The 24,227-nt window shown below is 31.4% G+C and overlaps 3 protein-coding genes across 3 annotated transcripts; 1 reads left to right on the plus strand and 2 right to left on the minus strand.

Moving 5' to 3' along the window:
- Positions 1–5,585: 5,585 nt before the first annotated feature.
- Positions 5,586–10,769, minus strand: LOC123917497 (mitochondrial substrate carrier family protein E). The gene is made up of 9 exons (XM_045969237.1): positions 10,576–10,769; positions 9,603–9,718; positions 9,389–9,446; positions 8,913–9,062; positions 8,255–8,465; positions 7,639–7,684; positions 6,682–6,802; positions 6,514–6,586; positions 5,586–6,191 (listed from the first exon to the last, which is right to left on the minus strand). The coding sequence occupies exons 1-9, from the start codon at positions 10,643–10,645 to the stop codon at positions 5,960–5,962; spliced, it is 1,077 nt and encodes a 358-aa protein (XP_045825193.1). The 5' UTR covers positions 10,646–10,769; the 3' UTR covers positions 5,586–5,959.
- Positions 10,770–14,812: 4,043 nt separating this feature from the next.
- LOC123917498 lies at positions 14,813–15,590 on the minus strand. Its single transcript, XM_045969238.1, has one exon. It carries the CDS (start codon positions 15,525–15,527, stop codon positions 15,009–15,011), a length of 519 nt encoding a protein of 172 aa, XP_045825194.1. The 5' UTR covers positions 15,528–15,590; the 3' UTR covers positions 14,813–15,008.
- Positions 15,591–18,212: 2,622 nt separating this feature from the next.
- LOC123917500 (phosphoserine phosphatase, chloroplastic-like) lies at positions 18,213–23,691 on the plus strand. Its single transcript, XM_045969239.1, has 7 exons — positions 18,213–18,642; positions 19,590–19,722; positions 19,832–19,939; positions 21,887–21,980; positions 22,489–22,638; positions 22,710–22,763; positions 22,944–23,691. The coding sequence occupies exons 1-7, from the start codon at positions 18,417–18,419 to the stop codon at positions 23,067–23,069; spliced, it is 891 nt and encodes a 296-aa protein (XP_045825195.1). The 5' UTR covers positions 18,213–18,416; the 3' UTR covers positions 23,070–23,691.
- Positions 23,692–24,227: the final 536 nt, after the last annotated feature.

The following is a 24,227-nucleotide window of genomic DNA, read 5'->3' on the forward strand; positions in this document are numbered from 1 at the left end:
CAAGTATTGGTAATCTTTTTTGTGGGTTTCTAGGTCTAGGGTTGGGTGGGAGGAATAATTAATTTAGGTGGTAGTTAATTTCACATGTTATTGCGTGATTTATCTAGAACTTTTGGAATAATATCATTTTTGTGAAATCTGGCTAAAAACTTTGGTAATTCATGCTCCTTCTATGATTAGTAGGTGCAATTCATATATTTTGTGCTCGAGCAGATATCAAATGGTGGATTGTTAATGTTAGGTCACAATGTCTCTTATTGGTGTGGGTAGTTTGCTCCAAGTCTTTCTTATCTTCTATCCCTTTTTTTTTTCCGTTATCAATTGTCTAAGTTTAGGTGGTCGAATGTGTTTTTAGTGGTGAGGTCTTTGTAATGGTAGTGAGTCGGTGGTTTTTTTTTTTTTTTTTTTGCAATGGGGTTGTAGTTTTTTGTTTGTGGGTGTACTTCTAGTACTCCTATTTTTTTTTTATTTGTCTTTTATTTTCTTTGTACTACTTCGGTCGTTTTAGTTATTTTTTTTTGTCATTAAAAAAATTGTATATATTAAAAAAATTAGGAAAAAAGAGCTAAGACCTCTATAAAAACCATCGGATATTAAAGTTTTTAGATTAATAAAGTTAATTTCCGTTCGCTTAAACTTTTATTTTGGAAAAGTGAAAAGTTTATCTTCCTAGCATTATCGATCGATCATATATACTTTATAGGTTAGGATCAATTGACACCATGGTGTTAAAGTTAAATTTGACACTGAATCTTAACCGTCTATTCTATTTAATCTGAAGGTCTAAAACAATCACTAGAATAATTAATGTGGTCAAATATATTATGATTTATTTTTCAATCTTTCCTTTAATATCAGATTTTGCACTCACCTAAATAAGAAAAAAAAACTTTATGGCAATATATTTATGTCATCACTGTTCCTTTTTTTTTTCCTCCGGTTATTGTTTATATACATACTGACATACTAGCCATCAACATATGAATTTCAGTGTGTGAAAATCATGAACCTAAATAGTAAATACTTAAATACACTTAATGCAAGAATGTTGTTATGTTCTATTTTTTTATAAATAAACAAAAACTATGAAAAAAATTGTTTGAAATCCGGTCTTTGATGTTCTGAATTTCAATTTGTTTTTGACAAAATTATTGAACTATTTGAAATTCATGGCTTTGTAGAAAAGCAAAAAGATATTACCAATAGCCTCTATGGTGCTCCTTCCAAACAAAGATAGATTGATGGTTTTATTTTTATGTCATTGTGGTATGAACATGATTCTGTTCTAACTTCTTACAATGAGTTGAAGATCTGTCATTAGATCTATGATTAATATTATGCTATGTTTTTTAATTGTTCTAAGAACATCAAATTAGATCTATCTATCTATGCTTTTGTACTTGTTTATCTTTCGGGTTATATCTGTTGAATCCGGTCATGAATCTGGGTTACTGCTGTTCGTAGATTTAGTGGTACATTTTAAATTGTAAGTAATTGTTATTGATTATGATTGGCTGATGCGTTTCGTTTAGTATGGTATGAGGCTTTTTGTGCTCAAAAAAAAAAAAAAATAGTGCTAGTGAGTGGTGATTATGAATTTATTACATGAGCATTTTTCTCTTTTACGTGATGGAGAAAGAGAGGAAACAAATCTTCTATATATTATAGGGAAAGATTGTGTGAGATGAATTTAAAAATATTTAATTTGTCAAAATTATTTTAGACCTTCGAATTAAATAAAATTAAGGGATGAGATTTGGTGTCAAATTAACTTTAAAATTTTGGTGTCAATTGATCATAACTCATACTTCATATATAAACAACATCGACCAAATCTAAGAGGTTCTAATTAAAAATAGGGTTAAACTAATCAAAGACAGCTTTAATTGTTACCTTTATATGTTGAATTTTTTTACTTTATTTTTTTTTTTTTATGAATTTTACCTTTATATGTTAAATATGTTTACCTTGACATTAAAATAAACTTTTTGATGTCCTCGTAAGCTTAGCTCAATTGTTAGGGACATCACATATATTATATAGGAGCTGAGATTCGAACCTCGGACACTTCACTTATTCACCTTTAAGGTAGAATTTTAAGCCACTAACCTAGTGGACATAATGATAATAATAATAATAATAATAATAATAATAATAATAATAATAATAATAATAATAATAATAATAATAATAATAATAATAATGGTGAGCCTCTATCCTTCATGATTTGGAGTATTTATCTATCAACAAATTTTTATATGGTACCTACAACTATAACTTGTTACAAACTTTTATTTCACATGCAAATTTATTTACGTAATTTATACTCATTGGTTGATGGGTAAATATCAATGGATGCACCAGTGCACTCTCTAACTGCAAGTGTTGAAAACGAGCTTCAACGTGCGTTGGATCATGCATGTCCATGCATTGGCTAAAAAACTCAAAACATGGTTAAAACTTTAGAAAAAAGCTAGGGATCAAATTTAATTATTTTATGGTTTATCCTATGGGTGTTTAGCACTTCAAATGAAGAAGATAATTTCAATTTACATCAAATCTAAACTATCCTAGTTTTGACATCAATTCAAAATAATACAAGAGGAATAATGCACTCACAGTCTTGATTTCTTCTATAATTGTTTCATAAATTTGTAATTGTAATTTTCATTTGGATTAATTAATGTCACACTATAAGGAAATAAAGATATATTTTTTAATTTTAGTTTTGGATTTTAGGAAGAAAAAAATGCTCACATTGGTTTACCAACATCCATGCATTGGTAATAAAATAATGTATAACCTCCATTGGTAATTTAAATTTCAATAGAAATATTTCTATTTTTCCATATTGCATATTTCCGGTGATATATATAATACTTCTATAACCATTTGGTTCTGCTCTCGTTTTCTTTTCTGGTCGAATGCATATAGAAAAAATATTTGTTGAAAGAAGTTAAATCCTTAGATAAATCTCACTTATCTCAAGGGAAAATCCTCATGAGTGTCTCCACTTATAGGAATAAAATTAAAATCTCTAAAATGTAGTCAAGCTCCATGAAAATTACAAAATTGGAATTAACAAAACAAATAAAAAATAAAATCCCATAGCTTATCAACCGGGGATAGAGAGCAGAAACCAAATAGTTTGCCACAAGAGGTAAACTAGCATATGGATGTAATTAAAGAGACATTATTTTTGTAACAAAAAAATAAAATAAAAATGGACATTATTTAATAATTATGATTTTATTAATGGTTTCTTATTAAATTGAAATTAACAAAGCATCGAGTGTTTTTTACTTATAAAATGATCAAACAATTTTCTCTTTGTTACTTGCAAAGGAGAAAAAATATGCTTAAAATTCTCAAATTTGTATATGCTTTGATCAACATTTTTTCACTAATTCTTCTTGTTACCGGCGAACGTAAGTCTTTTTTCACATCTACATAAACTTTTCTTCTTTATTGTACACACAAATTTCGTTCAATCATTGGCTAAAAATTTTACTTTTAAAAAAAATAAATTGAGTGTTTGCAGTTTAAACTCCGATCATTACATATATAAATATAATGTAATGTTCTTACTCTCTATCAACCAGTGGATTATTGTAAACACAATTTTCACCATCATTTAGTAACATTCTTTATTCCTTTTTTATTTGACAGATATTTTTCCCATCGTTAATGTTTACGGTTCTCATGTTAAATGCATTAAGATCGACAATTGTCCAAATGATAGATGTCCAGATCCATTTGTTTTGCGATGCATTGGCAGAAAATGTTATTGCTCATAAGCATAACAATTAAGTTGAAAAATAATTATTTGTTACTTCTAAATGTATAATTTTATTTATATGACATTGACATGACATAATGTGATCTTCTATAGTTTATATCACAATTTTATTTGTATATCAAACCAATACAATGCAAGAACAACACTTTCTACTTTCTTTTTTTAGCATCAAAATCTTGTATATTAAAAGATAAGACAGAGAACAATTAGTACTCTCTACCAAGAGTTTGAAAAAATTATAAACCATCTAAAAAAAGAAAAGAAAAACAAGGAAATTAATGGAACAATTACTTTCTTTTTTTTTTTTTGAACCAGGAACAATTACTTTCTTTGAATACAATTTAGATGGTAAATTTTACTTTTTAGCCTCCAGACCACCAAAAAAGAAAAACAAAATAATTAGGTCACCGTATTAAATATGAGTATAATCTGTAAAATTGTAAAAAAAAAAAAAAAAAAAAAATAGACAAGTTTTTATTTTATTTTTGTTACAAACAACTTAATTAATATATAATTAAAAGTATAAGTCCCGTAGAAACAACTCAAACAAAAAAGTTTCCATATTAATATAGAATATAAATATAGGTTCAACAGATGTTATAAAAGACGGGCACAAACTTATTAATATAAGTAAAACACATAGGTCCCCATGTTCCAAAAACATTTACACATAGGTCCACAAAAATCACACAAAAAATTAGGTTCTCGTATTAATATATGATTATAAATATAGGTCTAAAAGGATTGTCAAAAATTGAAAACTTCATTAATAAGAGTAAAAACATAGGTCCCGCATAAATCACACAAAAGATTAAATCTTTGTATTAATATATGATCATAAATATATGTAATGTAGAAATTATGAAAGAATGACAACTATATTAATATATGATTAAAAATATAAGTCTCGTAGAAATCAGGAAAAAAAAGTTCTCGCATTAATATCTGAGTATAAATTTAGGCCTTACAAGTTACATAAATGGTTAAAGATCGGAAAATCTTATTAATAAGAGAAAAAACATAGGTCCCGCAGAATTCACACAAAAGATTGTGTCCCCGTATAAATATATGAGTATAACATGTAAAATTATAAATAAAAAAATAAACAACTTTATTAATATATGAATAAAAATATAATGCTCGTAGATATAACAAAAAATAGGTTCTTGTATTAATATGAATATAACCCGTAAAATTATTTTAAAAAATAGACAACATAATATATTAGTAAAAACACAAGTTTTGTGAGAATCACGAAAAATAGTAGATTTCTTCACTTTTTCCACCACTTCATTTGGGGAAGAGACCTTTGATACCAATAACCAATTAGCCTCTCCTAATAAGTTCCTCTCTAAGAGGAGTGATAGGGTCACACCCTTTAACATACTCTCATAAACACACCCACACATGGAAAGCCAAGTCAGCAATTTTTTTATTTCTTTTACTTGTTAACCGAATGTGTAGGTTAAAATAGATAAACCTTTTTGTTATAAGAGTGTGTTAGAGAGTGTGACACTAGCACTTCTCTCCTCTCTAATATAAGCCATGAAGACTTGTAATGAGAATTAGCATTGTGCAACAATTCTGTAATTAATAACTGCTGGCATTGTGTTATAGAGTCTGCTGCAAGATTAGGTCAGATTTCGAGGAGGCATTGATCTGTTCTAGTAGGGCAGCAGTAGAGAATCACACCTTTCTAGACAAAACCACAAATTTAGAGGTAAAATCAACTCTATTTATGGACATCCAATCATGTTAAGATCAATTTTACACATTAGAATCAATTTAGAGGTAAAATCAACTCCATTTATGGACATCCAAAATTGAAACCAAACATGCACTAAATAGATTATAGATTATATGTACACAATTCAGACTACTCAAAAAATAGATTAATACATAACCAAATAATATTGTCAAATAACTTCACATGAAAATGTGAAGAATGTCTGAAGTTACTATGTACATAAAGAACAACTTATTATAACTAAATGATCAAAAATGGGCCAGACCACGTTTGACTTGGTTAAAGTTTGCAATTTGACTATGATTTCCTTGTTACTGCATCTTTGAAACAATGAGAATCTAAGAATTTTGATGATATAACATCCCATCTTGGTAAAAATCTAGATGGGATGTAATGAGAGTAAACCAAAACTTCTAAGTAGCCTCCTGCATAGATTTCTTCTTTTCTACTGATAATCTGGTAACATCTCTCAAATCACCATTAGGAGCTCTTTCATTAAAATTTTCTCTGAGAAATTCCACAGCCATGAATGTAAGCGCTGAAGCCGGAATGTACCATGCAATTCTGGGAATGCTACCCCTAAACATCCCCTTCATGCCTTCCTTAGCCCATATATTGTACATTGCATCCAACCAACCATTATACCTAATACAGTATAACAGATAAATCAAATTACCATCAATTTAGCTTTTAAGTCCATCAAAATCATGACCACTACCCAATGCACAAAATAGCCCTTTCCATCATTACGAATTTATGATAAGGAATAATGTGAGACAAGGTATATATGTCACTATTATTCTGTAGATGTCTATAATACACCAGAAAATCAACTTTGCATAATGCCAAAGGTGACGCCGGATTTCGTTCCAAACAACATTCATTAATGAAAATTAAGTAGTGTCCTGGTGGCAGGTACACATGTATACCATAATATATTAGAATAGTTATGGAAAAGGACTGATACCTAAAAGTTGAACCCTGAACTTGCAGCCTAGTTTTGACAACATCCAAAGGAGTGGTGAGATATGCACTGAGACCTGTTTATTTATTTGAACAAAATTAATAATACTGAATTTCTTTTACTGCTAAAGCACTTAAGTAGGTAGGATCAAAGACAGAGCACAAGACATACCACCAGCTAATCCTCCTAAAACCAGTCCCTCAAATGAATTATTAACATGCCATTTTGGGTCAGATATCCATCTTTGCTTCCCATGCTCTGTGACATCTTTCAAAGCTTCATAGAACACAACCTATAACAATTGCATGAAAAGGTATTCAAAACTGTAATAACTTTTAAAAAGTTTTTTTTTCCAAACAAGATTTGAATACATGATTGCATAGTTTGGATCAAACTTGCACTTTATGATTGAACAGAATACATTTGAAATGAAATGAGTTGGAAATACAATGACAAGGGATGGGATGTAAAAATGATGAATTATCAAAGGCAATATGATGTATGTGGATTGAAATCTGACACTAATACCATTCCAAACAAATTTCACAAAAGAATTATTTTACTTATTTTAGGTTCTAGTTGATCTCCTTGGTTTTAACAGTAAAATGGTATTGAGATTCAAAAATTAACACACATTTATTAAATGTTCAAACTAGTGCTAGGTGTGGCAGAGGAATTAACAAATCAGACCCTAAAAAAGGAATGTGCGTCGCAATAAAAGATGGTTCCAATATGGATAAGCTCATAAGATTGGTTAGCCCTTTCAAGGCTAAACTTCAACTTTGAATAATGCATCCATTTCTAATCTCTATGTCTGATCATAAAGATTCTTCACTTATATTTCCTATTGTCCTAACCCATTTTAAAGTTAAGCTAAGACATCTGCTGAGTACTGGCACTGGCAGTGACAAATGAGAAGATACTTTAGTCGAATCAGACATTAGACTTTCAAATATTAAACAAACGGACCCTTAAACACACACTAAAAACTTTTAAATTGTTAAATTTTTATATATAAATGATTTATTCATGAAAAAAAGTTGAAACAGACAAGCTCTAAGTCTAATAAACTCAAAAAAAAGTTGAAACAGACAGGCTCTAAATAATTCAATGTGTTGTGTATAATACCATCAAACCAGCAAATGGAACATCCCTTGCCAGTGTAGACAAATATCTGCAGAAGCAAGCAAAATAACAAATTAGAATCGCCCGTGAAATTGTGAAACCAAAGAAAGAAGAAAATGTTTAGAATTTAATAATTGACTCATTGTAATACCAACAAAAAAAAAATTGACTAGATACATTATATATATATATATATATATATATATATATATATATGAAGCTCTATTGTTCAAAAAATATATGAAGCTCTAACTTATCTAAATCGGTATGCATGGTATCACATAATTCAACCGGTTATATTAGACAAATGGCATTTTACAATATCCAATAGTGAATTGTTGTGGCTATCATGATTCATCTGAAATAGCATTGTAAAATATTCGTAAAATCATTTTATGGATCACAATTCACGAAGTCAAATCTTCTTATGACATTGACATATATGAAACAAGAAAAATAAATTATGAAAAGGATAACTTATTGGTGCATGGAGCACTAATTATTGTCTAGTGATGTGCTTTTAAAATTCTATTAAATGAGAAAGAGGGATTTGAAAAATTAGTGAACTAGATAACTCGAGATTACGTCATCAAAAGATATTAGTATTTCTAGTTTATACCCTGCATATAAACCCTTGAAGCCCTGTGTTCTCCATATTGAGCAGCCTGCATGGAACATCCCTTTATAATAGTCATATATTTCTGCACCAGGTTTTATTGCAATGCCATTCTTCATTGCAGTAGAACTCCAGGATGTAATTGTGCCTTGAACTTGCATACGCTGCTTTATCACTTCGCATGGAACATATACTACAGAACCAAGTGTATCTCCTGAAAATATAAAGAAAAAAAAAAATCAGACACATTTGAACCCTTAATTGCAGACACTAAAATGGTTAAAGATGCCAAACTCAATAACCCTTCAAATTTAGCAAGAATAAAAATATATGTCACACAGCAGCATCGCATTATGTAAATACGTGGAATGTGCAACGACAACCAATCATTATTGGTCCATAAATGGAATACTTAGACAGTGTACTATAGTCTATAACTCATTGAAGAAATATTTAAACTTATTTGCAAAAATAAATAGGTGTGTCAGAAGAGAAAACTGTAAATCACAAACATTACAGGTTAGCAGAAAAAACATTGCGGCAATCAGACAGATTACACTACAACTGCTTTCATACACATGCCCCTGAGTGCATCAAAATGTGTAACTTCTGGAACACAAAATACAAAAGTATTAGTATTAGATGCTCCAAATCAGCTTACCAACAGCTCCAGCGATGAAATGTGCCCAATGACCTCCAAGGCTAGGATGTGATTCCTCAATCCACTTTTTAGTAGACTCTATGACACCAAAATATGTTGCTCCAGTTGCAAGAGACCCAGTAACACCAGGCATTACACCCCTGTAAAAGCCTAAATAATTTTAAATCAATCACAAGGCACAAATATTTCAAGTTTGAAATCCAAAATCTACATAACAAGATCAATTGAGCTAAAAAATGGTTTTAGTCATCAGTCATGTCAATAAAAGCGTGTTTGGTTTTCATCATTTTACCCTCAAAGTAGGTTTCTCAGCCAAAAGCTCTCTCTTAAACAATATTTTTAGAAGTTTTTTTCAAAACCAAAATAAGATGATCAAACCATGCACTAAATGTCATTTTAACATGAGGAAATTTCATAACTAATAAACAAAATACCCGTATCTGGGAACAAAATATTAAATCATCAAAGTAGTTTACCTCTTAATCCGTCAACCTTCCAGACAGACCGCACCATCTGCAATATGCCTTTTTGGTTCTAACAGACAAATGATATTCCCAACAAAAGAGAAAAGCTTTAGAACATATGAACAACAGCTTGAACACAACATTTTAAAAATGAGTTTGTACATCAATAGACAAATGAAAGAAATCACAGTCAAATTCATCTATATTCTATAAGCTATTATTATACCTTAACACCATTTAGAATAGCTTGACTCTGTATTCGAGTTTTGATGGTATCTACCGGATGCATCATTCCTTCCCCAAAAGCGCCCGCAACAGCTCCCCATACAAACTCCCTCCATACTTCAATATCATAACATAGTAAATTACTAACAATCATAAAATTATGAAAGACAACAAAGTTATACGCAATTTGTTTTCTAGTAATATTCAAGCTTAGGTTGAGGTTGAGGACCGATGAATGAGACACAAAAGGGAATTTTTCGGATAGGCACGGCATAATACTAGGATAACATGTGTGTCAAAAAATATAAAAGGCCCGAATTACTTGTAGGGGTTGTAACTTGCATCACCCCTCCCCCACAAAATGGCCTAATAATCGGATTGTAATATAAAAGTTAGTTTAATAGTCATACACCGTCCGTGTAAATCAGTCTTACACTGCCATCCACTAAGAGGCCTCTATTTTTTCATGTCCTGCCATCAATTTCAAAATGCAGCACAAAAGTCGGGTGATGTAGCAAAATAGTGTGTTTAAGTGAATGTCAGTGTAAAACTAGTTTTACACCGACGGTTCCTATGTTTTAAATCCTGAAAAAATTGATATATTTAGGCATAACAACTTCTAAATCTCCATCTAGAGGTAAAATCGCAACCGCATAACACACACCTTATGCTAATTGCATGATTCATGATCCAAACAACCACAATTAAATTCATAAATTAAAATTATTAACTACATTTCAAGATTGGGGAAAATAATACAAAAATACATACTCATTACAAAACTCGGATTCAATTCATAAAGTTTGCAAATTTCTTCAAACTTAAGTTAATCACTGATTAATAATCAGAAAGAAAAATTGTTTCAGTTTCGAATAACAATGAAATCAGCAGCGCAAAAAAATCGAACAAGAGCATTGACAAAACGAAAACGAAAAATAGAATTAATAATTGCGAAAATTGAAAGTAATTAGTACCAAAGAAATGGTCGTGAGAAACGGTGTTTGGAGGTTGTGGTTTACTGGAAGTGGAGCTTTGAACTGCCATTGATGAATTGAGTGATCAATAAACAGACACAGCAACTTCTTCTGGTTTAGGGTTTATGAAGAAAGAAAGAAAGAAAGAAAGAAAGAAAGAAGGAAAGGAGGAGAAATATTTGTTTTTTTTATATATAAAAAAAGTGAACAAATATTAAAGTAATGAAAGAAATAAAATAAAAAAATCTTACAAAAAATAAAATATAAAAAATAAATTGATTTAATAGAAAAAATTAAATTGAAATTGAAAAAAATTGAAATATTTAGCATAATGGTTTAAAATAGAGGGAAAAAAATTTATTTTTTTCCTTAAATATAAAATATAAATTGAAAAGTTCAAATTGTCATTGAAGAGGTGTTTAAGACGCCCCAAAAATAGGATAATTTTTAGTGGAAAAAATTTATGAAAAATCAAAAAATTATATTAATATTATCATTTTTAGTTTGAGTTTCAACAAGAAAAATTTATCATTGTTTTCTACTATTTATTATTGTAATATTTGACTAAAATTGGAGAGATGGTTGATTCGGTTGGAAACACGAATCAACAATTTTAGTTGGTGGTCCCCAAAAGGAAGAACAAGTTCAAGCAGAAACATGTTGAAGCTAGTAAAGGGTAAATGATCAATAGTTATTTTAAATTCTTAATTGATTGAGTCATTACAAACGTTGGTAAGACTTTACGGAAGATTTAATTCAGTTTTAAACAATGATATTATTTCCTAATTCATATTAAAGGATAAATGACGGTGGTCCCCAAAAAAACATTTTATTTAAAGTGGAATGACGATTGGTAAGACTTTACGGAAGATTTAATTCAGTTTTAAACAATGATATTATTTCCTAATTCATATTAAAGCATAAATGACGGTGGTTCTGCAAGTGCACAGAATCGCTACCAAGTAATAAAGTGATAAGTTTATCGTTCTCCACAAGGATTGTGCCAAAATTACTAGTTTCGCTTAGGAATGAATTTGCATTCGCTTTGGTGTTTTGGAGATAGTTGTGCGACTAAAATTAAATTGCAATATTTAAAGAGCAGAAAAGTAAATTGCAAAAAAGTAAATGACTGTAAAAGTAAATGGTGCGTGTGTGTCCACGCGAGGTGGTTAAGTGTGGTCGGATCTCTCCCTTACTCCTGCTTGGTGGTTATTCCCTTGTTTCACTTTATCATGAATTAGACTATTAAAAATAGGTTCAGAAGCACTCGTTCCTTATTTCTATTAAAAACTGTTCAGAGCCTAGTTAGTGGTTACCCTTACTCTGCTTAAATATCCTTGCCGCCGGTTCCACTTTTTTGTTACAAACGCTGGTACAATTACCTTTAAGGCTCCATGTGTCACAAACTGTCATGTGTGCCTCTAACTAGTCCTAACTCTGCCTCAGGTAGAAATTATCGTTCGTTCTAATCTCATATTAAGACCTCGAATATTGAATTTAATGGTCTCATCTTGGCCATAGCACACCGTCCTTCGTTCAGGATTACTAGCTTCGTTTCCTATGCGATATCCACTAGGTCCTTAGATTTTATTCTAATGTGATCAGTATTAAAATAAATATAAAATCAGACGATAAAAGAGTTTGAAAGTAGAAACAATTGAATTTATACCCAAATTATACAAAACCAAGCATTCGTAAGGGAGTTCATCGACTCCACCTAACCTAGGAAAAATAAATTACAAAGACAGAAAGAAAAGAACCTTATTGGTCTCGGAGTTCATTGGCCTCCTTGCCTCATCCTTAGAGTTTTTCTAACTCTAAAGTGAATATTCAATGTCTGTGAATATTTCTGAATAAATAATAGTGGGGGAGGAAAGCTCTATTTATAGTTTTTCAGCTGGGTTTTGGGCTTTTCTGCGCGTCTATCGCACCCATCGTGGACACGATGACTTGTAATTTTGCCTTATCGTGGCCATGATGGATCATATTGTGGTACGATGGAAGATTTCCTCAAGATTTTCTGCGTGCTATTGTCGTCATCATCGTGCCACGATGACAAGTCATCGTGGTACGATAGGAAAGATTTGTTGCAGATTTTATTCAATTTAAACCGCCTTCTCATTGCGTCATGCCGAATCTCATCGTGGGTACGATGGTGCACGCTGTTTATTACGTTTTTGCCATTTTTTTATTGCTTTTTCCACTTTTCTTGCTTCTGGGCCAAGTAACTTCATTTTTCCAGGTATTTGCTTGCTTTTGGACTTCAACTGCTATTAAAACTACCCTAAATTACTACTAAAAATATCATATAATTGTCTGTCATCAATAAACCCTCTTTTTTTTACTCGAAATAACTCCACTATAAACAACTTATTTGTGAAAATAGTAGAATGTATCATATTTTTTGTCATGTAAGTTTCTTTCTCTCAAACCAAAGACACATTTATATCAAACCATTGCTTTGGAACTTTGGAATCAAAGGAGTCTTTGATTCATAAGATGGTTTTGGTGGGATGTGTTTCACATATCTCCTACATGGATGATTTTTCAACGAATCAAATTATATATAGTTCAAATTCAAGAAATTATTATCAAATTGCATATCAAATTAGCTATTATATACTTTTATCGGAGTTAAATATAAGCAAATGTCAAAATGTATTTAGTCTAAATTTGAACCAAATACATTTTGACTTTTGCTTATATTTAAGATCGGATGGAGTATGTTTTACATTTTTCTAAGGAAATACTTAATGGAATGTTGGTAGTTTCCAAAAAATTTTGCATTGAAAACTTGTGTATACATTAAATTGGGTCAATCAATCAAAAGATTTGAATGAAATAGTACAATAAAAGTAGTTGAGATTAATAAAGAGAATGAGTTTCAAAAAGTGTAATCTAGTGGTATGGGATTGAGACAATATTTTGCACTGAAAATTTGTAGCTACATCAGAGTATTGATCATTCAAAAAATTTGGATTAAATAATGTATAGTAGAAATACTTGAGATTAGTAAAGACAATGTGAGTTTCAAAAAGTGTAGTCCAGTGACTAAAGAAATACTTTATTCTAAGGAATAAGGATGCTCTCCATTTTCTAAAATTTTCATTTCTTCCATTACTAAAGTTTTTTAATATTTTGAGGTATATAAAAGTGATTTTGACTATACATAAATTATAAGTCATTTTATAAAAGAAAAAAAAATCGTCATAAATTGTAAGTTATTTTAAAATACCAATAAAACATTGATTTTTTTTCCTACCATACCCTCTACGCTCTTCTTTCAATTCTTTAAATTTATCTTTTCCATGTCATTAGTGAAGAATAATTTTATAAAATAACTTATAATTACTTTTTTCATACAAAATTAAATTAATTTCTTAATTTTTTTTAGAAATTGTCGAGTAAATATAATTTTGAGATATCTTCCACCCTTTGTAGAAAACAAAAAGGTAGGTACATGTCGAAAACCATCCATCGTATTAATCAAATTTATTGAGTGAAAATAAATGAGTTGAGAGTTTTTTTTAAGGATGGATGCTAAAAGCCACCCATGGTATCAATAAAATCTTATCATTGTGACCACCGCCAATCATCACTCTGACCACCATCAACCACCGCTTCGACCCCAACCGCCACTATGATCGATCAGCATTATATTCACCACTAATCACCACTTCATCCACATTTTTGATCACTAGTCTAACCATCAACCACCACCCACTCCAAGCACCAACATAGTCGCTAATTCGACCACCACCAATCACCACTCCTTCCAACTTCAATGACCAATCCAACTACCGGAAACCACCAGTCTAATCACACAGCCTGTCACCACCTCCGACTACAACTATGAACATTATTTCGACCACTACATGTCACTTTGTCCACCACTATGACCACTACTCTAAAAACTACCAATCACCAATTTGACATGCATTTGTCTATAACCACCACTTTCACTACTATTGTTAAAGTTACTACTTAATAAATACATTAATTTTATATATTATAGTCTCTAGAGAAAAAAAAATAAACAAGACAAAAAGAAGAAAACGAATAGAATAGAGCACTAGAGAAATGAAAGACAAAGAAAAACATAAAAATGAAATATCAATGTCTATTTGCACATCAGTACTTTTAAAAATAAAAATGAACTACTATTATCAATGTTAAAATTTCATTGAGATAATATACCAAAAGAAAAATATATTTCATTAACATATCAATCCTCTTTACACCTCCGACTGTTTGGTTTGACATTTGAAGTTGCAAACTTGTGTCCTGCTATGGTTTAGCGTAACATTGCTGCCATGCTTTTACCTACACGCTACCAAACAAACGCTAAACTTTCTACATAACATAAACTAAAATAAAATAACCAGACAAAGACAATAACATAATCTATTATCTTCAATCCTTAATCCTAGTACTTAAATAAGACCGCGTCTACGATAACCATCACACTCACAATAATCTGCCAAATCAAGTTCAACAACCTTAACATCAAAAACAATCTTAAACTCCTTGTCTCCATTCCTTTGTCCCATTTCAATAGCATTGTGAACAATGAATGGTTCAATATATGAAGCCAAACCAGTGCTTATGGGTAATGTTGCCAAATTTTGAGACACACTAAAAGGTAAAAAGTAAGGATTTTTAGTGACCAAGAAAAGAGGAAACTTTAACTTGTATCTATACTTTGGCGACACAATAAAATCATTTTCTGTTGCTAATGGTTGAAATCCATAAAAGGGTTGAACAAAAAGTTTGTAGAATCCTTGAACATAAAGTTCTATTGTTGCTACTTTTTCTTCAATGTTGTTTGTTGAAATTTCTAGGGTTTCAAGGGTCATTGTGTGACTATAGTTTTTGCTTGGGATGTTGAAGTTTGATTGAGGGTAGAAGTGTAATGGATTAAGGTTTGTTGGGTTGGTTGAGGAAGAAGCCATTGTTGGAAGATTGAAAGAGAAAGAGAAAAGGACAACTAGAGAATATGAAGAGGGTAGTGAATATGTATCATCTCACTTTGGAAATTTTTGATTAAATATATAATATTACCTCATTCATTTTCTATGAGAAATTGGTGGTTTAAAACTTGGTGTCCAAGTTTGGTGTTTTCCTAAAATAAAAAAATAGTAAAATAATTGGTGTCTACATTTATGTTTAAGTTTGGGTATATGTAAACAAAAAGTTTCGGTGTCAATACTATTTTATTTTTTAAAATAGATTTATGACTTTATAAATATTTTTAAAAAATGATTTTTGTAAAAAAAAAATTGATAAAAGTAATTATCATATTTTTCATTTCACTCTTGTATTGGAAATTGAACATAAGAAACATGTATTGGAAATTGATAAAAGTAATTTATGACTCCATAAAATAGTGATTTATTTTTCCAACCTAACCCATAAAATAATTATATTTTACTTTTTGATTAGTGGATTTGTGAAGATATGTTTTAAAATTAAATTATTTTGGCGATATTTTGCGCAAGATTTAATTTCTTTTTAACTTTAATATGATTGAAAACAAAGCGAGATTCTGTTTGTTTTTAAATTGGATATATTTAAAAAATAAAGTGAAATTCTGTTTTAAAACAAATTTGTTCCTATTTTTAAGGCTTGAATTATTTTATAAATAGAAGTTGCTATATACAGAAAAATTGAGAGAGGGAGGAAACCACATAAGGCTCGAGTTTTAGAGATAAACAAAATGAATTTTCTCTTGGTACAATTTTAGGGGTTGAAAAATTATCTTTGTATTCATTTTGGGTAGTATAAATCATTAAGTCTTTTGATCGCGGGAAGAGATTTTGAAAAAAATGGTAGAATTAGGTTTAAAGGCTAATTTTGTAATCGTCTTTGGAATCTCGTTGTAACCAAACTCATTAGTATAATGGAACGAAAGCTAATTCTTGGAAGATTAATTTCAATTTCAAATTTATATAAAGATGGTTTGATTTTTCTTTTGTCGTAAAGTAACCTAGTGGCTAAACTCTCTCTCTCACACATTTAAATGTAGAGAAGTGTAGAATTCGGGGTTCAAACCCCAACCACTCCAATAATGTTCATACCTTTTGAGCTACACTTATATGACGGTTTGATTTTTATTTTTCATCTTATAAAACAATTTTTTTGTTACATCTTATAAAACAAATTAATATTGGTTAATAAATAATATATTTAAATAAAAACACATAATACGACTACTTTTAATGAAATATACATTAATTTGTGATTGGATTTTTCAGAAAAGAAACATATAATATATCCAAATAGAAAAGAAAACAAACATATCACATGATCTTTGTATTTAAAATTTCAATTGCACAGTCGACTCTCTTTTTGGAGTTGATGGTTGATAGCAATGGTAAAATTTCTGACATGCAAAAGTGATGCTTATCAAATTACAGTGATCTTAATCGGTATAAGTCTAGTTGTCATGCATTAACGTGTTCATTAATTTACTTCCTCTTGTGACTCTACAACTTAGAGCTTAGAGCATCTCTGTAACAGTGACAGTAAATTCAACACAAAAGTATTTTGTATTGATGGAGAATTTGTTTGACGTACTATGTAGTATATTGTTGAGTGATGGAGAATTAATGTATTGATGGAGACACACAAGTTCAGTTTGGAAAAGACATATTAAGCTATAAAAAACTTGTAGCTTATACCGTAAGTTATTATAGCTTAACAAAAGTTCAGTTTGGAGAATCTTTTAGATTATTTGGCTTAAAAAAACTTGTTTGGTAAAAAAAAAATTATTTTTCGAACATTATTTTAATTAGATTATGAGTTTGTAGCTTATTCTTTTTTCTTTCAATTTTATCTTTGTGATTTTACTTGAAAAAATTAAATATTAATTTTTTTTTATGTTATTTCATACTTATAACTAATTCAACTGCTAAATTTATCAAACACTACAAATTCAATCAACTAACTTATATGATATTCGTCATAAGCTCATTCATTATAAATTAAATTTTTAACTATCCGGTATTTTTTATCAAAGTGAGCCAAAAGTATTTTGTGTGTGTACACAAACATTGATTTTTTTTCTTTTTCTTTTTCAAATAGTCTAGGGACTCAAAATCTATGAAGCACATACACGAACACCGGACACGATACGGACACTGACACGTCGATACCGATAAAAATTTGGAAAAGTGACATAATTTAGTGTAATCATAAGTGTCAGTGTCGGACACAGACACAGACACCGACACGTGTCCGACACGGACACGCTTAATCTGAGAAGTGTCGGTGCTTCCTAGCTCAAAATTCATTTTTTAGAATGCTTAACTAGTGCCCCGGAACACTGTTTAGCATAGCTCAAAAAGTTATACTTTGAACATTAACTTTATCTTTTATTTTTCTTTTTTAGTATGTTTAACATCTCCGAAGAGACTATTTAGCATAATCCTAAATTATAATTGTTTATTAGACATAAACAATTTAATTTAAGCACCCATACCATAGGACCAACATGGCTTGTCCATTTCTTTATTTGCCATTGCAACAACATTGCTCCTTTTCCCATAAAATGGTACACTTGGTAGTTGGTACAATTATTGATGTAGTACAATCATGTCTGTTTGATCAATCGACTGAACCAAATTATGCCACGTGTCATGCTAATTATTTTTCTGCTTTGCTTTGTTGTAAAAGAAAAAGAAAACAAAATAAAACCTTTCTCCGTCAAGTTCCTGCCGTCGTCGACCAGACCTCTGCCGCTCCGCCGCCGTCAATCCTCCACCTGCCGCCGTCGATCTGTAAAACATTTCTTCATTTGTTAACATTTTGAAAGAACAATCAATCAATATTTTTGTGTCATTATGGAAGGGTTAGTGAGTTATGGTATCAACCCAGTTCGTGTTATTGCCACTACAAAACAAGTATCTCGTTTTCTCTGTGATTCACAACCAAATCTGAAAATGGGTGTTCTTGGATTTCAAATTGGGATGCTGAATAACAAGAAAAAGTTTTCACCTTTGATCATGTCTGCTGCTGTTGGAAACTCCTCTCAACTTGGTCATTTCGAGAACACTCTTCCTTCCAAAGGTTTTGCATTGTTTCATTTTATTATCTGTTCAAATAACAAGTTCTTATTGAATTTTTATTTGTTCTTAATTTATATATTTCATTCAAAATGAATTTAACTATATATGTCGACCATGGTTTTTTATCCTCTGGGCGCAACTGCAGACACTAATCCTTTAAGCCTTGTGGGAACAAGTGGGCGGCAAACTATTCCTAAGAGTTTTAACATCGCTGCATGCCAAAGCCATAAATCGAACTTAGGACCTTAGTTAAGCTAGAAGAGACCCGTGTCATCTCATCTAAGCGCTCTTAGGTGACCATGGTTTTAAATAATGGTAAAGGTTGTGTCACAAAACTTATTTTTTGCGGTTAATTATGATCGAATGTAGCCAATGTAGCATCAATTGCGGTCATATTGATGCTTTGGTAACATCAGAAACTGTTATTGTTGTGGCCCAGATCGTCGCAGACTTTTATATAAAACCTTAAATAATGTCGACATGTTTTAGAGCTACGTCTAATTAGGAGTATGTTTTAATTTGGTTTATTGAATTTCATCACAGGGGTGTTTCAATATGTGTGACAAGATAGAAATATATGATTAGATATCTTTGTAGTTGTGCATAGTTGTTATAATAACTATGTTGTCAATTTCGTGCTATAGAGGAATTTGGCAGCCGTGGTAGTGGAGTTGGAGGTGGACGTACAAGAGTGTGAATCAAGTGAAGTGATGGACAAGATATTATTGATATAGTGGATAGGTTGTGAATCAGTGATAGGTTTTAATTTGATAGGTTGTGTCACTAATACTAAAAACGCGCTGTTAATTAGCGATCTATTTTAGCATTTTATGTAATTTATATGTGTTTCTGTTAGAGTAAATTCTCAATGTTATTTATTTCTACGTTTTGTTGGAATGATGATGTTGTGTTTTGACGATGGTTAGAAATTGTTTTGACGATGGTTAGAAATTCTGGAGCTATGGAAGAATGGTGATGCAGTGTGCTTTGATGTCGATAGCACTGTGTGTCTGGATGAAGGAATTGACGAGCTTGCTGAATTTTGTGGGGCTGGAAAAGCTGTTGCAGAATGGACAGCAAGGTTAGATTTTTTAAATGGAAATTCTCTTTTAGAAAAGAGTTTATGTTTTTTTGAATATCTGTGGTATTTTCTATTTAGGATATTTGATTTTTGAGTTGAATTTTCACAGAGCAATGGGTGGTTCCGTTCCTTTTGAGGAAGCCTTGGCTGCCAGGTTATCTTTGTTCAATCCCTCTTTGTCTCAACTTCAGAATTTTCTTCAGCAACGGCCACCAAGGTATGACTGAGATTGGCTGATTTGACATTTTGTTAATAAGCAATATGGTTTCATTGCTTAGTATTTCACTTGATTTGACTCGCAAAAAGAAGAAATGGTCTGGCATTTCCTACTTCATCAACTGTTCTTGCCTTTAGATTTTTATTTTGCATAACTAAAAGGGTTTATTTTGAACATTTGTACGAAGTAATGCAATGTGTAAAAAGAAGGGTAACTTAGTACTATAAATCTCTTGCCCGGTAGAAAAGGGCTGGATCTTGTACATTTATTCAGTGTGTCAAATAGCGGCACTATAGCTCTACAGTCTTGTGGAATTTTAACAAACCACTTTTATTCTTTGATACGCGATTTACTACAAAATCTTTCCAAATAACAGCATAGCACCGTAAGCACGATTGACAACACTACATCTTTTGTATGTAGTCTTACCTTCCAATTGTGATAGACTGGTTTAACGTCAAACCCGTGTGTTTGAGTAACACGGCATCAACTACTACAACTGTTTCCTCGAGTCTTCTCTTTGTGTAGCTGGAAATATTTTGACAGAATTTAGTGTGAATTTACCAATATTCTAGAGTGCTTTTTGGATAAGTCAAAGTGGTAGGGCTCACTTATCTATCCAATAGTTAAAACATTGCCAATTCATTCTGGCAAAAGTACTTGAAAGTTTATGTATTTATTTGTGCATTGTCTGCCTATACTTGGAAGAGAAGTGATGTCAAATGTGTATAAGTCTATCATACCGAGTTTTTCTTTGCCTGTATGAGGTACTCACCCATGTCTGATGCAGTTAATCCGGATAAAGTGCAGGGTTGGGTTAGTTTGATAGAATTAAAAGAGTATAATTGCTCTCCCGGTCTCTCCAAACGTGCCACATCCCTTATGGTCTCAACTATAAATGATTTGTTTTTCCCCATCTTAATGTTTATTTGTTCACTTAATAGTAGTGTTAAGATATATATTTGCTTTGGACTCCTAAGAAGAAATGCTGCATGGTGTCCAGAGCCAAAAAATAATTTTCCTTCATGTTCAAGCTATATCTTATTTTATTAAAAAAAAAAGAAAAGAGAATTTAACTGTGGAAAAAAATATAATCTATACTGGTAAGTGGTAAGTTGATAATAGTGTGGAAAAACGATACCCTACATTTCTAATGACATATTAGATTCATCGACTTATCCGTTGTTAAGACCAGGCAAAACTTTGAAGGGGTGTCTTGAATCAATGGTTAAGTTGCTACTGTGTGACTGAGTTTATTTTTTTATTTTTTATAAGCTACTTTGTGTGACTACGTGCATGTATGGATTTGCAATGAGTTTGGCGAAATCATGGTGACATCATGATTTTGTTGAAACTCCAAAGTGAAGCTTTTGCTGGAATTATACAGTGTAATTTGTCCAGACTTGTTGCCAATTCAAACATGAACTAAGAGATCATAGGTTTGAGATTTGGAATCAGTCCCTTGTAAATATGCAATGTAAGGCTGCCTACTACCACTAGTATTATAGACTCGTAACGAAGCTGATCTTACCGTAGATTCTACTATATAACAGGAGCTTTATGGAACCAGGTTACCCTTTTGCAAGACCAGCCCAACCTTTTATAAATAAGCAAGTACATTTTTGTAAACTGTGGTCATCATCATATATATTGACTATCACTTCATATGTTTATGTATTAATAAGTAATTTACAATGCAAATATCTCTTCCCGAACTTATTATCGTATATTGGGTGTTGCATCTGGATTTTTTTTCTAATTTCCTGTACTTCTGTCGCATTATATCTGTATCATCGCACAACATATCTGGGCCTCGTAGTATATCACCAAAGCTAAATTGTTTACTTTTTTTCTCTGCTTTCTCATCACTGTTTCTCCAATTGTATCCTAAACTGGTCAGTTCAGACATCTTCGGAACAATGTTTATGATTTCTTCTTAAAATGCAGGCTTTCTCCTGGCATTGAAGAATTGATCCAGAAACTAAAGGCTAATCACAAGCATGTTTATCTGATCTCCGGGGGCTTTCGTCAAATGATCAATGTATGGATAATAGTGTTAATGATTATTTTTTCTGCTTTATTTCAGAATAAGAGGATATCAGTAGTTACTTGTAGCTGCATATGCGATACACTATTTAGTATAAAGTGTTGTCAAATAGCGGTGGTATAGCACTGCAGCGTAGTAGAATTGTAACAATCGCTATTTTTCGTAATTTGTTATTGATAACACTGCAGAAGAGGACTACATTTCCATTCTAATTTAGATTGTGGAATCAATGTGAGTGGATTGATGAACATAAGATTGTAAACTGCTTACCTAGAAGGTGGAAAATTTGATGTTGAAATTTCAAACAAAGCCTCTTCCGGTGTTCTATTATGCCATCATGCATGTTTGAAATTATTTTGTGAAACAATGAACAAAAGTTAGCAGCTCGTGTCTATATCGTCTGATTTGTTTGACATTTGATAAGCATGCTGGCTCTATTCTTACAAGATATTGAATTAGATACTTCAGTTTCTTTCTAACTACTTGCACATTTCTTATGAAGCCTGTTGCTTCGATTCTCGGGATTCCACAAGAGAACATTTTTGCCAATCAACTGCTTTTTGGAAGCTCCGGACAGTTTCTTGGATTTGATGAAAATGAGCATACTTCAAGGAGTGGAGGAAAAGCCACTGCAGTCCAACAAATCAAGAAGGTTTGCCGTGCCCTTGTTTAAGTTTGTAAACTAATTATTACGTAGCTTGTTCTGATCATAAAAATTTCCAGGATCACGGGTACAAAGCATTGACTATGATCGGTGATGGTGCAACTGATTTTGAGGTAAGAAAAAACTTATATGATATATCTCATGTTTTGAAAATTAGACTCTGGAGTTTATTGAAGCATGGCTACTATTACTAATATTATATAGCAGTTGTCAAAGAGCGACGCCATAGCACCTACTATTGCTTAATGTATATGATAACACGAGAATTTGGATTTTTTTTTCTGCACATTTAGGCTCGTAGACCAGGTGGTGCTGACTTGTTCATTTGCTATGCTGGTGTTCAACTTCGAGAAGCTGTTGCTGCAAAAGCAGATTGGCTAGTTTTCAATTTTCAAGACCTTATAAATTCATTGGGGTAACTTTCTCTTTTTTTTTTTGGTTTCTTTTCGCTCGGGCGTGATAGGTTTCCTATAATATTAAGAGAATCATAGAAGTGTGAGGAAATAACAGATTTGGGAAAAAATTGGCAGGAAATAAAATAAATGTGAAATCCTGTGGCATGTCATTAAGGAAAGATGTTTCTAAGATAGATAGATGCCATTCATTTTTTTACTTTAGTAGATCAGATTTATTCTTCTTCCATTGTTTGTAGAGCTGTGATACATAAAATCTTTTCACATATCTGCAAGGAATAAAATTGTAGCAGAAACATGTTACTTTTTCTTCTTTTTTCCGTAAACTAAGGTATCTTCTGCGCACAACCGCAAAGGCTAATTTTTCGAGATAACTGAGATCCATTTAAGGGGTGGATTTCTCCCAACGAATGTTATTCCATATGCACCGATCAGAGATCGAATCCTAGACCAATTGGTCAAGGGACACAAATATCTACTACTTTTTGATAATGTAAGATGCAGATGCAAAAGTTGAACTCAATTCAGTTAGCTATTATTATACTTTTGGTGTAAAGAAGGAACATGAGGTGTTAATTCAGAGTGGTAAGGGTTTGGCCTAATAATGTAAAAGTTGAATGCACAAATATCCAATAATCCCTCAATAGTTTATACATGTTTTGTAGGATTTAAAGGCTTATGTTCTGTTCCATTATCTCCACTCAGCACCAAATAAAATGTGCAATTTCCCTCATCATCCTTATTTTTTTTCAAAGTCCTTCCACTCATTTTTTTTTTTTTTTTATAGTTTCTTTATTAATTTCATAAAGAAAATATCTCATCCACCCTCCTTGTAAACCATCAATCCTAATAGTATATGCTTAAAATATGAAGATCCATTTCAGCCTTCAATAGTTTTCAGCATGTGGAGTGCTCACATGATTGAAGAAAATCAAAGCATTGGTTGGTATTTGTCCCTGCCTTTTCCAAAGGTGCTTATAAACACGAGATTTTGTCATCCTATTGCTTTTCTCGCTCTACGAAATTACCGTCTGCTACTTAAGTAGCGTAACACCCTATCAGATTTATTTTTGTATAACATCCGTTACTTGAGTATTTTTTTTAAAATTTATCATTCCTATATCGTTCGCTACTTAAATAGCGAAAATGTAAAACATGAAAGGC

The sequence above is a fragment of the Trifolium pratense genome, linkage group LG3, assembly GCF_020283565.1.
Source record: "Trifolium pratense cultivar HEN17-A07 linkage group LG3, ARS_RC_1.1, whole genome shotgun sequence".
Taxonomy (NCBI): Eukaryota; Viridiplantae; Streptophyta; class Magnoliopsida; order Fabales; family Fabaceae; genus Trifolium; species Trifolium pratense.